Here is a 13,996-nt window from a genome sequence, read left to right as displayed (position 1 = left end):
GGGCATCCAGAAAGTCTAAAACAATGCAGCTACAGAAGAACAGGAATCATTCCCAAAATATAATTATAAACGAGTCTCATACATATAATGTACCTTAAATAGGTATACAAACTGGACGAGAAATGTGAGCTTGCAGTGCTCTCATTTTGAAAAGATATTTGGGCGGCTCCCAATCGAGTGTTAAAAACAATACAGCATTAAATATTAAAAACATCCCTAAACATGGCTGCCTTCAGATGTCTTTTAAAATAGGATAGCTGCTTATTTCCTTGACATCTGATGGAAGGGCGTTTCACAGGGCGGGGAGGGTGCCACCACCAAGAAGGCCCTCTGCCTGGTTCCCTGTAACCTCACTTCTTGCAATGAGGGAACCGCCAGAAGGCCCTCGGTGCTGGATCTCAGTGTCCGGGCTGAATGATGGGGGTGGGAGACGCTATACTGGACTGAGGCTGTTTAGGGCTTTAAAGGTCAGCACCAACACCACTGGCGGAGTAAGGTTCGCGCTACCCCAAGGCGGCGAAAGAAAACGCCCCAGGGGAAATGTTGGGAGCATATGGAAACATAGCATTGTAGAGTTGGAAGGGACGCCAGGAGTCATGTTGTCCAAACCTCCTGTGATGCAGGAACCTCAGCTAAATCACACATGACAGACAGTGAGAGGGCACATAACAGAGGATTGAAGGTGCAGGTCAATCCTGTGTCCAGGGAAGCTGTCTACCCGCTCCATGTGGTACTGCAGGCTGAGACCCTACCTGCATGCACACGTCTGGCCAGAGTGGTGCATGCTCTGGTTGTCTCCCGCTTGGACTACTGCCATGCGCTCTACGTGGGGCTACCTTTGAAAGGTGACCCGGAAAGTGCAACTAATCAGAATGTGGCAGCTAGACTGGGTGACTGGGAGTGGCCGCCGGGACCACGTAACACCGGTCCTGAGAGATCTACATTGGCTCCCAGTACTTTTCCGAGCACAATTCAAAGTGTTGGTGCCTGACCTTTCAAGCCCTAAACGGCCTCGGTCCAGTATACGTGAAGGAGCGTCTCCACCCCCTCGTTCTCCAGCACCGAGGGCCTTCTGGCGGTTACCTCCCTGCGAGAAGTGAGGTTACAGGGAACCAGGCAGAGGGCCTTCTCGGTAGTGGTTCCTGCCCTGTGGAACACCCTTGCATCAGATGTCAAGGAGATAAAGAACTATCTGACTTTTAGCAGACATCTGAAGGCAGCCCTGTTTAGGGAAGTTTTTAATGTTTGATGTTTTATCGTGTTTTTACTATTCTGTTGGGAGCCGCCCAGAGTGGCTGGGGTATAAATAAAATTTCTTCTTCTTCTTCTTCTTCTTCTTCTTCTTTTCTTCTTATTCTTCTTCTTCTTCTCTTCTTCTTCTTCTTCTATTCCTAGTCCCTAGTGTGGACAATTGCTGAGCTACGTGGACTGGAGAAGGCAGTGAGGAATGAGCTACAGGCATGGGGCACCCTCCCCCCATATCCGGATTGATCTACGTCAGGCATGTCCAACAGGTAGATCGTGATCTACTGGTAGATCACTGGATGTCTGCAGTAGATCACTGGTAGATAATGGATCCCCCCAAAGAATCTGAACAACTGTGGCGCCCCTAAAAAAAGCTCAACATTCTACCTCCTCCCTGAAAAAACTCAACAACTTGACCTGAAAACCCCCCCCCCCAAAAGAGGGGGTAGATCACTGCCAGTTTTTAACTCTGTGAGTAGATCGCAGTCTCTTGGGAGCTGGCCACCCCTGATCTACATCATGGGTAGGCAAACTAAGGCCTGGGGGCTGGATCCGGCCCAATTGCCTTCTCAATCCGGCCCATGGACGGTCCAGGAATCAGCGTGTTTTTTACATGAGTAGAATGTGTGCTTTTATTTAAAATGCATCTCTGGGTTATTTGTGGAGCATAGGAATTCGTTCATTTTTTTCTCAAAATATAGTCTGCCCCCCCCCAACAAGGTCTGAGGGACAGTGGACCGGCCCCCCTGCTGAAAAGTTTGCTGACCCATGATCTACATGAACCCTCTGCATACACTTTATGTGAAAGGCAATGAGATGAATGAGGAAGAAGTTCCAGACCCTGAAGTCCCCACAGCAAACCTAAACCAGAGAGGCTGTGGCATCGTCAGCATCTCAGAAAGGGCTGTGCTTCGCCGTTCTGCTGTGCAAAACCGAGAGGGCCAGGAAACACCTCCCGGATCTTCTCAATAGCTTGATGACCGCAGGTGTTTCCTTAAAGGAGAGCAGTTGAGTTTCCTGGAACTGCAATGCCGCAGACACCCACGGGGTGTAGATCCAAACCATGAGGACGCGAAGGGCTGAGAGCAACTGTCGTGGTGCCTGGACTCTAGAGAAAGCCTTTGGAGGAGCTTTAGTTCAGCATCAGGACATCTGCTTTTCATGCAGAAGGCCCCAGGCTCCGTCTCCAGCATCTCCACTGGGAGAGTCTCCCTCTCAGAAACCCTGGGGAGCCTTGCCAGTCAGTGCAGGCAATATTGGGGCAGGTGGACTAACGGTCCAACTCGGTTTAAGTTAGCTTCCTCCTTTCCTCTTTAAACAGCTCTCCGTTTAGAAAAAATGGTTCGCAAAGGACGTGGCAAGCCACCCTGGTGTGGCAAGAGAGGTTGACAAGTGTGACAGCAAGATGCAAGGACAGTCAAGCACACTCTATTTTGAACTGGACTACAGAATTGATGCTTTTGAATTATGGTGCTGGAGGAGACTCTTGAGAGTCCCAGGGACTGCAAGAAGATCAAACCTATCTATTCTGAAGGAAATCAGCCCTGAGTGCTCACTGGAAGGACAGATCCTGTTGGCACCACATGAGAAGTGAAGACTCCCTGGAAAAGACCCTGATGTTGGGAAAGATGGAGGGCACAAGGAGAAGGGGACGACAGAGGATGAGATGGTTGGACAGTGTTCTCGAAGCGACTGGCATGAGTTTGGCCAAACTGCGAGAGGCAGTGGAGGATAGGCGTTGCCTGGCGTGCTCTGGTCCATGGGGTCACGAAGAGTCAGACATGACTGAACGAATGAACAACAACAACAACAACAACAACAACAACAGACCTTTTGTAACTTTTAAAGATTATTGTCTGTCTGGTTTTCAGCACTGCATTTGTTGAATCCTGGCAAGGCTTTTAATGTGAGTAAACTCATGTTTTCTTGTTTACTTAACAGTCTGTGTGTGGTTTTTTTCATTAAGAGGGAAACATACGAAGGGAGAAAAGAATCCAAGTCTGCCTAAGCATCCTTGGTATCATAATTGGTCTAGAACAGGCATCTCCAACTCGGCCCTCCTGATGTTTTGGGACTACAATTCCATCATCCCTGACTACTGGTCCTGTTAGCTAGGGATGATGGAAGTGTAGTCCCAAAACATCTGGAGGGCCAAGTTTGGAGATGCCTGGTCTAGAAGGTTAAGCAACCTTTTCCCAAAAAGCTTTTGCATTCTCACACAAGTGAGAAAAAGAGGAAGAATAATAAATAAATAAAATATCCTGTCCTACTCATCTAAATCTATACAACGAAGCTGTCGTGGAAACAGTTTAACTTGAATTCAGTAACTCCCAAATGTTCAGTCCAAAACCTCCCACTACGTATGCTACTTCAGACCTGTTAAAATCTTCTTTAAAACACCGATTTCTTTATTGCACCTCCAGCACAAGGGGATCTATTTCTATACATTTTGGCTAATTTTTCTGGTGTCTGGTGCCACCTATACATCATTTTTAAGATGTTTTCTCTAAGGTTGTAACAGGCAGTGAACTTAATGTCCTCCTGCCACAATCTCTCCCATTGTTCCATCATACATATGTGGTGGACGTGTCCTGTATATGTAATTATTGGAATGCTGTATATGAAGAACATAAAAAATTGTTAAAGCACACATTCAAAAAAAGACCAGAAATGTTCTTGTTAAGCATCCTGCCTGAAGAGATTAAGAAAACAGAAAGAATACTATGTATGTACGGTATAACAGCAGCAAGAATGCTAGTGGCCAGGAACTGGAAAAACCCAGCCACACCAACTATAACGGACTGGCAAAACTAATGATAGAATATTTGCAACTAGCTAAAACAAGTAAAGTTAGGAAGCAGATGACGCAAGAAGTATGGAAAGAGTGGAGGATATTTAAAGAATACTTAAGGAATAGTGGTATAAGTGGAATCCTAATGGCAGATGCAGACTGAACCTTTAAACTAATAAATAGAGACTTAAGGATGGAAAATATGATTTGTAAATGAAATCTATAACTGTAAGCAATATAAATATAATAGCTCAAAATGCAAGGAGGATAATTGGAGGTGCAAGAATTTGTTTGTAAATAAGAAAAGAAAAGGATAGTAGTATGTATATGTCTATTTTGTGTGTTTGTGTTTGTGTATATGTCTATTTGTATTTTTTAAATAATAAAGAGAGATACTAAAAAAAAATCTTCTTTAAAACACCAGCACCGAATCAAAGACTTTATCAATAAAAATACTTTATTGCTGCCCCGTCATAAATGTAGCTCTGTCCCTTTCTGCCCTTTGCCCCTGAGTGCTGAAGCCTATCTGGCGTTCCTTGTGGTTCCCGGCTGCTCACTTCTTTTCTTCGGCGTACTGGTGGAGCAGATCGCTGACATCTGTGCGCCCGACCCGGATCCAGCCGTCTTCCTTCATGTGATACACTGCATGGGGCGACAGAGCGGTACCACACCGGTGAGCATGTGCAAAACTAAAGCAGGCTCTCACCAAACGAGGGGTGTGTGGGGCTGGGTTGGGGAAACGGCTGCAGAACAAGGGTGGGGGGGCACTTACTGTTCACCACACCGCCTGAGTAGGCGTCGCGGTGGGTGGCGTACGAGATGGCCTTCCTGCCGAGTTCGTAGGCCTCCTCCACGCTGAGATCGGGGCGATGGCCGCTGTCCAGGATCCCATAGGCATAGCAGTTCCCACTTCCCGTGGAAAAGAGGGGGCCACCCAGGCGTACCCCATTACTATCTATGTAGTAAAGTCCAGGGACCCTAGAAAAAAAAGGAAGAACCTGTAGGTCTGGCCTCTTTTGCCTCTGACCCCGGTTCGCTTCCACTGCCTGGCTGATCTCGCACCCACTCCCCACTGCTCGTTCCCACCCTATTCCTCAAAAGTCACAAAGTTGTTTCTCTCCCTCAGGCCCTCATTCTGGCAGCACTTCCCATGTGCCTCCCAAGACCCACATTCCACCTTTCTCCCAAGTCGGCATTGCTCCCCCTCTCATTCAACGCATTAAGGAAACCGGCTTATAAAGGTGGATTAGTGACTTACGAGTCAGGAGATGCGTCGATTTTCCACACAGCTCAGTTTCTCCTTGGGGGTCACCACGTGGCAGTGAGGCTGGCACCCGCCAGCAGCTAGCTCACGAAATGAACCTGTGACCCCCCCCCTCCACTAAACCTCTCTTGAAAATGTGCCCGGGTGAGTTTCCGGGCGGTATGATGTCTTCAGGCACCAGGTGAAAACATTCCTCTACAACCAGATCTTAGGATGATTCTATGGCCTTTAATTGATGCTTTTGAATTATGGTGCTGGAGGAGACTCTTGAGAGTCCCATGGACTGCAAGAAGATCAAACCTATCCATTCTCAAAGAAATCAGCCCTGAGTGCTCACTAGAAGGACAGATCCTGAAGTTGAGGCTCCAGTACTTTGGCCACCTCATGAGAAGAGAAGGACTCCCTAGAAAAGACCCTGATGTTGGAAAGATGGAGGGCACAAGGAGAAGGGGACGACAGAGGATGAGATGGTTGGACAGTGTTCTCTAAGCTACTAACATGAGTTTGGCCAGACTGCGGGAGGCAGTGGAGGATAGGGGTGCCTGGCGTGCTCTGGTCCATGGGGTCACGAAGAGTCGGACACGACTGAACGACTAAAGAACAACAACAAACAATCAGATCTTAGGATGATTCTATGGCCTTTAAAATATGTTTGTGGGACGGCAGGTTTGTTCTTGTTTTTTATATATGCTTTGTGGTCACATTTTACACATCACTTGGGAAGACAGGTGAACTAATGTCAGTGTACTGGAAGAAGCAAAGATCACCAGTGTCGAAGCAATGATTCTTCAACATCATCCAACTTCGCCGGACCGGTCATGTTGTGCGGATGCCTTATGATCGTCTTCCAAAGCAACTACTCTATTCCGAACTTAAAAATGGAAAGCGTAATGCTGGTGGTCAACAAAAGAGGTTTAAAGACTCTCTCAAGGCAAATCTAAAAAAAATGTAGGATAAACACCGACAACTGGGAAACACTGGCCTGTGAGCGCTCCAGTTGGAGAACAGCCTTTACCAAAGGTGTCATGGGCTATGAAGACACTCTAACCAGGGCCATCTCGTCATAGGGGCTGGGTGGCGCGGCGCGCCGGGCCCCCAGGAGCACCCCCACGAGCCCGCCGCCGGCTGCTGGAAGCTGATTTTCACCACGGCTGAGCAGGAGCAGCAGCGTCTGAAGCGAAACACGATGCCTCGTCTGCACTCGACGCGGCTCTCTCTGGACCATCCGCCGAGCCCACCCCGCCGCCGGGCGGAAGCGCCGGAAGTGCCGCCTTGGCTCTTACCCCCCTCCCACGTCTCTCCCCCCCGCCTTCGCGGGAGCGCAAAGAGTTAACGAGGCTCTGCGGACGCGCGTCTTGCGCTGGCGAGCTAGTAGGTGGCCGCGAGAGTCCGAGCTAAGGATTGCGTTCCAAAGAGGCTCAGGGAAAGCGAAAGAGGCGGTACGCCGGGGACGGTGGAGGGATCGCTGCGCCACAGCGGCTGATCTCCTTAAGACGGCCCTGACTCTCACTCAGGACGCAAGGGAGAAACGTGCTAAGAGGAAGGCATGCTTGGCAAACCCCCATCGTGATCAACTCCCATCCAGAATCCTATGTCCCCACTGTCGAAGGATGTGTGGATCCAGAACTGGCCTCCACCGTTACTTACAGACTTACTCAGCCCCGTCTTATGCATTAATTGTATTGGCGCAGGGCACCAGGGCGCTGGCCCCTCCGGGGGCACCCCTGCAAGTGCAGCAAGCGGGGGGAGCCGCACAGCCCCGCAGGTGGCCTCCCCCTGCCCCCACAGGCGGCTGGGCGCTTTCCCAAGGGGCGGCTTCCCCGAGGGCGGCCAGCGCGGGAGGGAGGCGGCCCCAGAGGCGTGAAGGCGGCACCGGACCTCCCCACCTGGACCCTGCACTCTCCCCCAGATGCCCCGGACGCCACCCTCCCCCCCCACCAGCCTATCACCACTACTCCCCGGACTTACTCGGCTACGAGGGATCGCCAAAGAAGAAGAAGATGTTCAGATGGAGGGCGGAATACAAATTAAACCAATAAATAAATAAACTATTATTCCCAGAACCTTTGCAAACTACAGTTCCCAGGATTCTGGGGGGTGGGGTGGGCTGGATTTTAGATGTGCAGTGTGTATTTAGGCAATGAATGAGGAGGAATCCTAGAATCCCTCTTCCACCCAGACTTCCTCTCTCATCAGAACACCCAGCAGCCCCACCTTTGAGTCACCCCTTATAGCCATCTCTGACCCACTGTGCTCCCATTTTCCTGAGAGATTCTTCCCCACCCCACTCTGCCTGCCCCCCAATTGCCCCCCCCTCCCCATGGTCATGTTGCTGGTACCTTCTTGTCCCAGCCGCACAGCATGCTCCCCACAGACAGCCCCATCCCCTTGTACTCAGCAAGCATGTTGGCCAGCAGTTTGGAAGCAGCCGAGATGCTGATTCGCTCCTTGTTGCGTAAGTAGTACAATCTGCCAGAAGAAATTAACAACAATAACAACAACAACAATAACAACAACAACAATAATAATAATATATTAATACTCCGTCCATCTAGCTGGGTTTCCCCAGCCACTCTGGGCGGCTCCCAGCAGAATGTTAAAAACACAATAAAACATCAAACATTAAAAACTTCCCTAAACAGGGCTGCCTTCAGATGTCTCTTAAGAATAGGATAGCTGCTTATTTCCTTGACATCTGATGGAAGGGTGTTCCACAGGGAGGGTGCCACTACCGAGAAGGCCCTCTGTCTGGTTCCCTGTAACCTCACCTCTCGCAATGAGGGAACTGCCAGAAGGCCCTCGGCGCTGGACCTCAATGTCCGGGCTGAACGATGGGGGTGGAGACACTCCTTCAGGTGAACTGGGCCAAGGCCGTTTTAAATGTCAGCACCAACACTTTTAATTGTGCTTGCAAGGAAGGAAGGAAGGAAGGAAGGAAGGAAGGGGAGAGGTAGAGAGAGGCAGGAGGAGAACGAAAGGGAGAGTTGCTCTCTCTCCTTCTTTGTCATAACTCCATCACCCCTGCCGTTTTCAGGTGGGGCCAACGACCCATCTTAAGGCCTCCCAAGTAAAACTGTGGTGGCACCATGTCAGGGCTTCACTATCCTTCTGGAATCTTCTGTCTATTCAACCGGACCCAGGCTGGGCTCAAATTATAATCCGTCAAGAGGAGGTCTGGCCTGGTAATTTTTTGCTGTGACTGCTGAGCTACCATTTCTAGAAGACCGGCAAGGGGGGGGGGTCGAGAAGAAGAATATAATGACACAATATTCCAGATCCTAGCTTGTTTTTCCCAAAGGGGAAGACCGGAAGGATCCTGCCTTGCTGCTCACGTTCGCTACGCTACATGTGACTTTAGGAAGCAAAAACGACAGTTGATACATGTCAGAACAATACCTTTATCAGGCCCACCAAAATATTCACAATATAAACGTACCAGCTTTCGGGATCTCCAGAACTCTTCATCGGGCCAGGGGCCTGGTGAAGAATTCTTCAGAACTCTCAAACTTGCACAACTGTTTTGTGCCATTTTGGCTGGCCTAAGAGAAGGCATTACCTTAGAATGGATATTGGAGTTTTCTTATGGCTGCCTTTGCATGAGCACACACTCAGTAATTCATTTCTCCCCCCCCCCCCTTTTGCCCTGCATATTTGTGAGATGGGGAAAATACCTGCAGAAGACAGAGGTTTACTGAGCAACCCAGCGGAGGTTGGATGGCCACCCAGCATGCATCTTTAGCTGAGATTCCTGCATCACAGGGGGTTGGACTAGATGACCCTTGGGTACCTTCCAACTCGGCAATTCTATGATCCTAGGTACCTACCTGCAGTATTTGGCCAGGAGTCGCTCCCAGTACTGGCAGTCTGCAGCACTCCCAGACATGGTGCCCAACAAGTAGGGGTTGATCTCAATCACTTTGTTGAACAACTTTTCACCTATAGGGAAGAGAGTCATTTGTGGGGGGTTCAAGCCAACGGTGGGGAGCATCTTCCCCCTCCCCAGTCTAGACCTAGGTCAGCCAGCCACCTCCATTTAATCTGTGATGCCATTTCAACTCTCTCTGTGGTTACTCACTGATGTAGGTGCCAGCCGATGCCCGGGAATCGGTGGCGACGATGACGCCATGCTGGAAAGTGAAGGCCATTGTGGTGGTGCCATGCTCCAGCTCAATCCGCTGCCCGTTGTTGCCGCTGCCCTCGCAGTGGGTCTGCAGGAAATCAGAAGGCTGGCGGGGGCGGGGGGAGGAGAAAGCAACGGCACGGAAAATGCTTAATGCTAAGAAATCTCTTTTATCTGCCATCCGAATCCACTTTTGAGACTACTCTTCTGTAATACACAGCAACAATAAATTATCCCGATGTCTGGGTGCTTCCTTTCCTCTTAGGAGGACTGCCACAACCCACCCCCGCCCCCACCCAAACTGGTATGAAGCTGAGCTTCAATAAAGAACGGGACAAATTTACAGTATATTTGAAAGACCACTTGGCAGGTTTTAACTAACACTTGCAATGATACATAGACTTTATATATAATAAAGGTAAAGGGACCCCTGACCATTAGGTCCAGTCGTGTCCGACTCTGGGGTTGCGGCGCTCATCTCGCTTTACTGGCCGAGGGAGCCAGCGTACAGCTTCCGGGTCATGTGGCCAGCATGACTAAGCTGCTTCTGGTGAACCAGAGCAGCGCATGGAAATGCCGTTTACCTTCCCACTGGAGCAGTACCTATTTATCTACTTGCACTTTGACGTGTTTTCGAACTGCTAGGTTGGCAGGAGCAGGGACCAAGCAACGGGAGCTCACCCCACGCAGGGAGGTTAAACCGCCAAGCTTCTGATCGGCAAGCCCTAGGCCAGTGGTGGCGAACCTTTTGGAGACCGAGTGCCCAAACTGCAACCCAAAATCTACTAATTTATCGCAAAGTGCCAACACGGCAATTTAATATGGGATAATAATTAATATACTGTAATAAAATGAGTGGGGGGCTGCCCTGAGTTGTTGCTTGGAACACAGTTGTTTTTTTGGGGGGGGGGGAGAAAAACAGTCACACGCCTTATAAACGCTTCCTATTGCACGCGGAGCAGAAACAACACATAGAGTTTTGGGGGACATTTCCAGAGTTTTTTTGGGGGGGTTGCCAAGACATCCAGAGCTTTTTTGAGGGGCTTGGATCACAGTAGTTTTTTTGGTGGGGAGAAAAACACACGCATTATAAACGCAGAGCAGAAACAAACACATAGAGCTTGGGGGGGGCATTGCCCAGAGTTTTTTGGGGGGAAGGGGTTGCCAAGACTAACAGAGCTTTGGGGGGGGGGCTTGGATCACAGTTGGTTTTTTTGGGGGGGGGAGAAAAAACACTCACACGAATTATAAACGCTTCCTATGGCACAAGGAGCAGAAACAACACATAGTCTCAAGGATCGCAGGCAGCAACCAATCAATGAAAACCCTGACAAAGCCACCAATCACATGAACTACAGCCTGCTGGCTGTAAAAAAATCCCACCAATGGCGGGGGGCGGGGAGGCAGGAATATAGCTGCTTTGGGGAGATAAACCTGCCTCTAGCTGCTGCCGGCAGGGTGGGAGCAGTTTACTCACAAGGAGCGTGGGGGGGAAGCTGCTGCCCAATTTGAAAACCCCAAACAACGGCACTGCTGGCGTGATGGCACGTGCCAACAGAGAGGGCTCTGCGTGCCCACTCTGGCACCCGTGCCATAGGTTCGCCACCACTGCCCTAGGCTCTGTGGTCAGGGCCATCTTAGGCAGATCGGCCGCCGTGGCGCAGTGATCCCTCCGGCGCCCCCGACGTGCCACCTCTCCACCTCTGGGGCCACCTCCCTCCCGCGCTGGCCGCCCCTCGGGAGGAGGGGTTGGGCAAGCGGGGGATGAGAGGCATGGCGCTGCAGCAGCATGGGGCTCCGCGCACCTTCCAGCACTCCAGCTGGGGCTCCCCACACGGGATGGGAGGCGAGGGCGGCCGGCTCGCAGCCCGCCTGGGAGCGACATGGCCAGCAGCGGCTGTGCCGGCGGCACGCGAGTGCCCGCCCGCCCATGGGGGTAGGGGCAGGTTGGGGAGGGGGCACACGGTATACCGGCGGGCTCGCAGGAGCGACCCTGGAGGGGCTGGCGCCCTGGCACACCGCGCCAGTAGCCCCTATGGATAAGACGGCCCTGTCTGTGGTTTAGACCACAGCGCCACCTGTGTCCCTCTTTAGATATAATGGAGGATTGTAAATTAGATAGACTTACTATATGCAGTTTAAAAAGTTACTTAAAGAACTCATGGAGGGGATGGGGGAAATCTTGAGATTCGGAAGAATCTTGTGTTCTACCATATGTGATTATAATTGTGAATGGAGTTGTAAAATCAAACAAACAAAAAACATTTAAAAAACAAAAATGAAACAAACTGGTATCAAGCTGGCAGTGGTGGATTTGGGGGCTCTCAAATTTGAGCGGTGTCCTGCGCGATGCCAAAATTTGGCGCTGCCACCCCAACTCCCTCCTCCTGCACTAAATCCTTGTGGCACTTGCTGTGGGGGCCTCTCGGCTCAGCACCCATCCCGTTCCAAAGCGACACAAGTCAATCTTCCTCACAGATCTTTCAAGTGCTGGTGGAGGCCGGTGAGCAGCATTCTGTGCATGCCCATGGGCAGCGCCATTCTTGGGCAGGCAGGCTTTTAAATGTAACTAACTTTGCCAAAGGCAAGGTCGCAAATCGGAAACAAATCCCCAGAATTACAGGAAAGTGTAAGTAAGAAAGATATACAGTAAAAGAAAGTCAGGCATTGCAGGAGGCAGTCCTGGAGCCTGAGAAAGACCAGTCACAAAAGCTCCCCGTCTGTCTCCTTCTGGGTCTGCTGAATTTCCACATAACAATTGGAAATGGGGCTCTATGCACTAGCCAGAGGAAAGGGGGGATTCCCCAACCCCTCCTTGCTAGACCCATGTGGATACATTGGAAGGAAATGAACTTCTGATACGCTTTCATCAATTTGGAGTTGTTTTAGGGTCACAGCTTTTAAAGAGCTGTAATCCAACCTGCGCTTTCTTGAAACTTAACAAAAATCAAGCAAAATAAAAAATAAAAAATCTTCTTCAGATACATGCACACGAAAGCTCATACCAAGAACAAACTTAGTGGTTTCTAAGGTGCTACTGGAAGGAATTTTTTATTTTATTTTGTTTTGACTATGGCAGACCAACACGGCTACCTACCTGTAACTAAAAATCAAGCAAGCAGGCTTAACCAAGAGAAAGTTCTGTTGGAGGCGCACATGGGCCCAGAGACAGATGCTACAAACAGGACTGAACAAATGCAAAATCCCAGCAACTTCTAGTAGGGGCTGGTGCAGGGTTGGGAGAACAAACGACAGAGGCAGGGCAGGGGGCTCTTTCTCTTTGCAGACCCTAACATGTAGGGCCAAAGCTGGCCCCCAATCTGCGCCTTCCGGAATACTGTACAGATAATATATTTTTCCTGCTTCTGTCAACGCCCAGCAGAGGGCAGCGGACCGAGATCACTCCCTGGCGTTGGAAAGGCACTCTGCCCGCGCTCAGAGACTATCCCCAGACCCCCACGGTTCATCGGAAAGTCACCGGACTGCTGCGGCCGAACCGCAGTGGTCCTTCCGCCTCTTCTTCGCCCCTTTCCCCATCTCACCTGCCTCCCGGGGGGCACGGCGATCTGGGGCTTCTCCACCCCGAAAGCGTAATGCCCGGCTGCCCCCGGCCGCGGGGTGTCGGCTCTCCGAGCGGGTTCCAGTCCCAGGCGCCGCGCTCCAGTCTGCAAACGTCGAGGAGCGCCATCGCCGCTTCGCCTCTTTCTTCTAAGTGAAAGCGAAAGCGGCAGCGCCCGACCAGTGTCGCCTCTCCCTGTCTCCCCCCGCCACCTCTCTGCTCCTCCCTCCCCGCTTCCCTCCGTGCGCCACGTCGGGGATGGGCAAGGGCGCGCTTGGAGAGGTCGGCGAAGGAGCAGGGCGCACGGCTGGGGAGAGGCGCGCACCGAGGGTTCCCTATCCAAACAGACCCCACACTCCACCCCCTTGGTTGTAGGGGGCGGGAGAATCTGGGGAAGGAAGTGGGGGGGAGCTGTGGGGGGGGAGAGAATCCAAAGGGAAGAACCCCCCCCCCGCACGATCCTTGCAGGATTCTGTAAATTTTTTGCCATGACCCTTTGGATATCTCCAGGCTCATTGCGCCCCAGCGCTGGTTTTAATTGCATACTTTTCCCTTTCTTAGATTATTTTATTTAGAAACGGTGTTTCGTGAGCTTCGCCTGGGCGAAAACGTAGCTCACAGTGTGTATACACGTGAATAAGGTCACGTGGAGAAAGTGGACAGGGAAGGTTTTTCCTCCATCTCTCACGACGGCAGAACTCGGTTGGCAGATTCGGGGCAGACACAAGAAAGTTCCTCACGCCAGTGCGCTGTTAATCTGCGGAACTCGCGCGCACAGGAGGCAGCGAAGGCCCTGAACGTGGTGGCTTTTAAAAAGCTTGAGACCAGTTCGTGAAGGAGGCGCCCATCGATGGCTACTACTAGCCACCATGGCTATGTCCCCACCACCACCACCATGTGAAGCAGTAAATGCCTCTGCCAGTTCCTGGAGAGCTCCCAATTGGGGAGAGTGCGGCTCTTGCTTGCAGCCTTCCAACTGGCGTCAGAACTTGGACCCCCATTGGACCCGAGGGTCAT

The 13,996-nt window shown here is 51.0% G+C and overlaps 1 protein-coding gene across 1 annotated transcript; it reads right to left on the bottom strand.

Moving 5' to 3' along the window:
• Positions 1-4,472: 4,472 nt before the first annotated feature.
• PSMB8 (proteasome 20S subunit beta 8) lies at positions 4,473-13,996 on the bottom strand. The gene is made up of 7 exons (XM_033142078.1): positions 13,865-13,996; positions 12,963-13,367; positions 9,376-9,526; positions 9,125-9,236; positions 7,640-7,769; positions 4,809-5,034; positions 4,473-4,678 (listed from the first exon to the last, which is right to left on the bottom strand). Exons 1-7 carry the CDS (start codon positions 13,994-13,996, stop codon positions 4,590-4,592), a joined length of 1,245 nt encoding a protein of 414 aa, XP_032997969.1. The 3' UTR covers positions 4,473-4,589.

This window comes from Lacerta agilis, chromosome 2 (genome assembly GCF_009819535.1).
Source record: "Lacerta agilis isolate rLacAgi1 chromosome 2, rLacAgi1.pri, whole genome shotgun sequence".
NCBI classification, from domain to species: domain Eukaryota; kingdom Metazoa; phylum Chordata; class Lepidosauria; order Squamata; family Lacertidae; genus Lacerta; species Lacerta agilis.
Note: the sequence above shows the minus strand (reverse complement) of the source record. Positions and strands in the feature narration are given on the sequence as shown.

What these genes read in the sequence shown, in the direction of transcription:
- PSMB8 (XM_033142078.1), bottom strand. Translation starts at nt 13,996, where the DNA reads ATGACCCTCGGGTCCAATGGGGGTCCAAGTTCTGACGCCAGTTGGAAG. An exon ending in CCGTGCCCCCCGGGAGGCAG is followed by an intron (nt 9,527 to 12,962) that starts GTGAGATGGGGA and finishes CGCCCCCGCCAG; the next exon opens with CCTTCTGATTTCCTGCAGAC. An exon ending in CTCAGGCGGTGTGGTGAACA is followed by an intron (nt 4,679 to 4,808) that starts GTAAGTGCCCCC and finishes CGCCCCATGCAG; the next exon opens with TGTATCACATGAAGGAAGAC.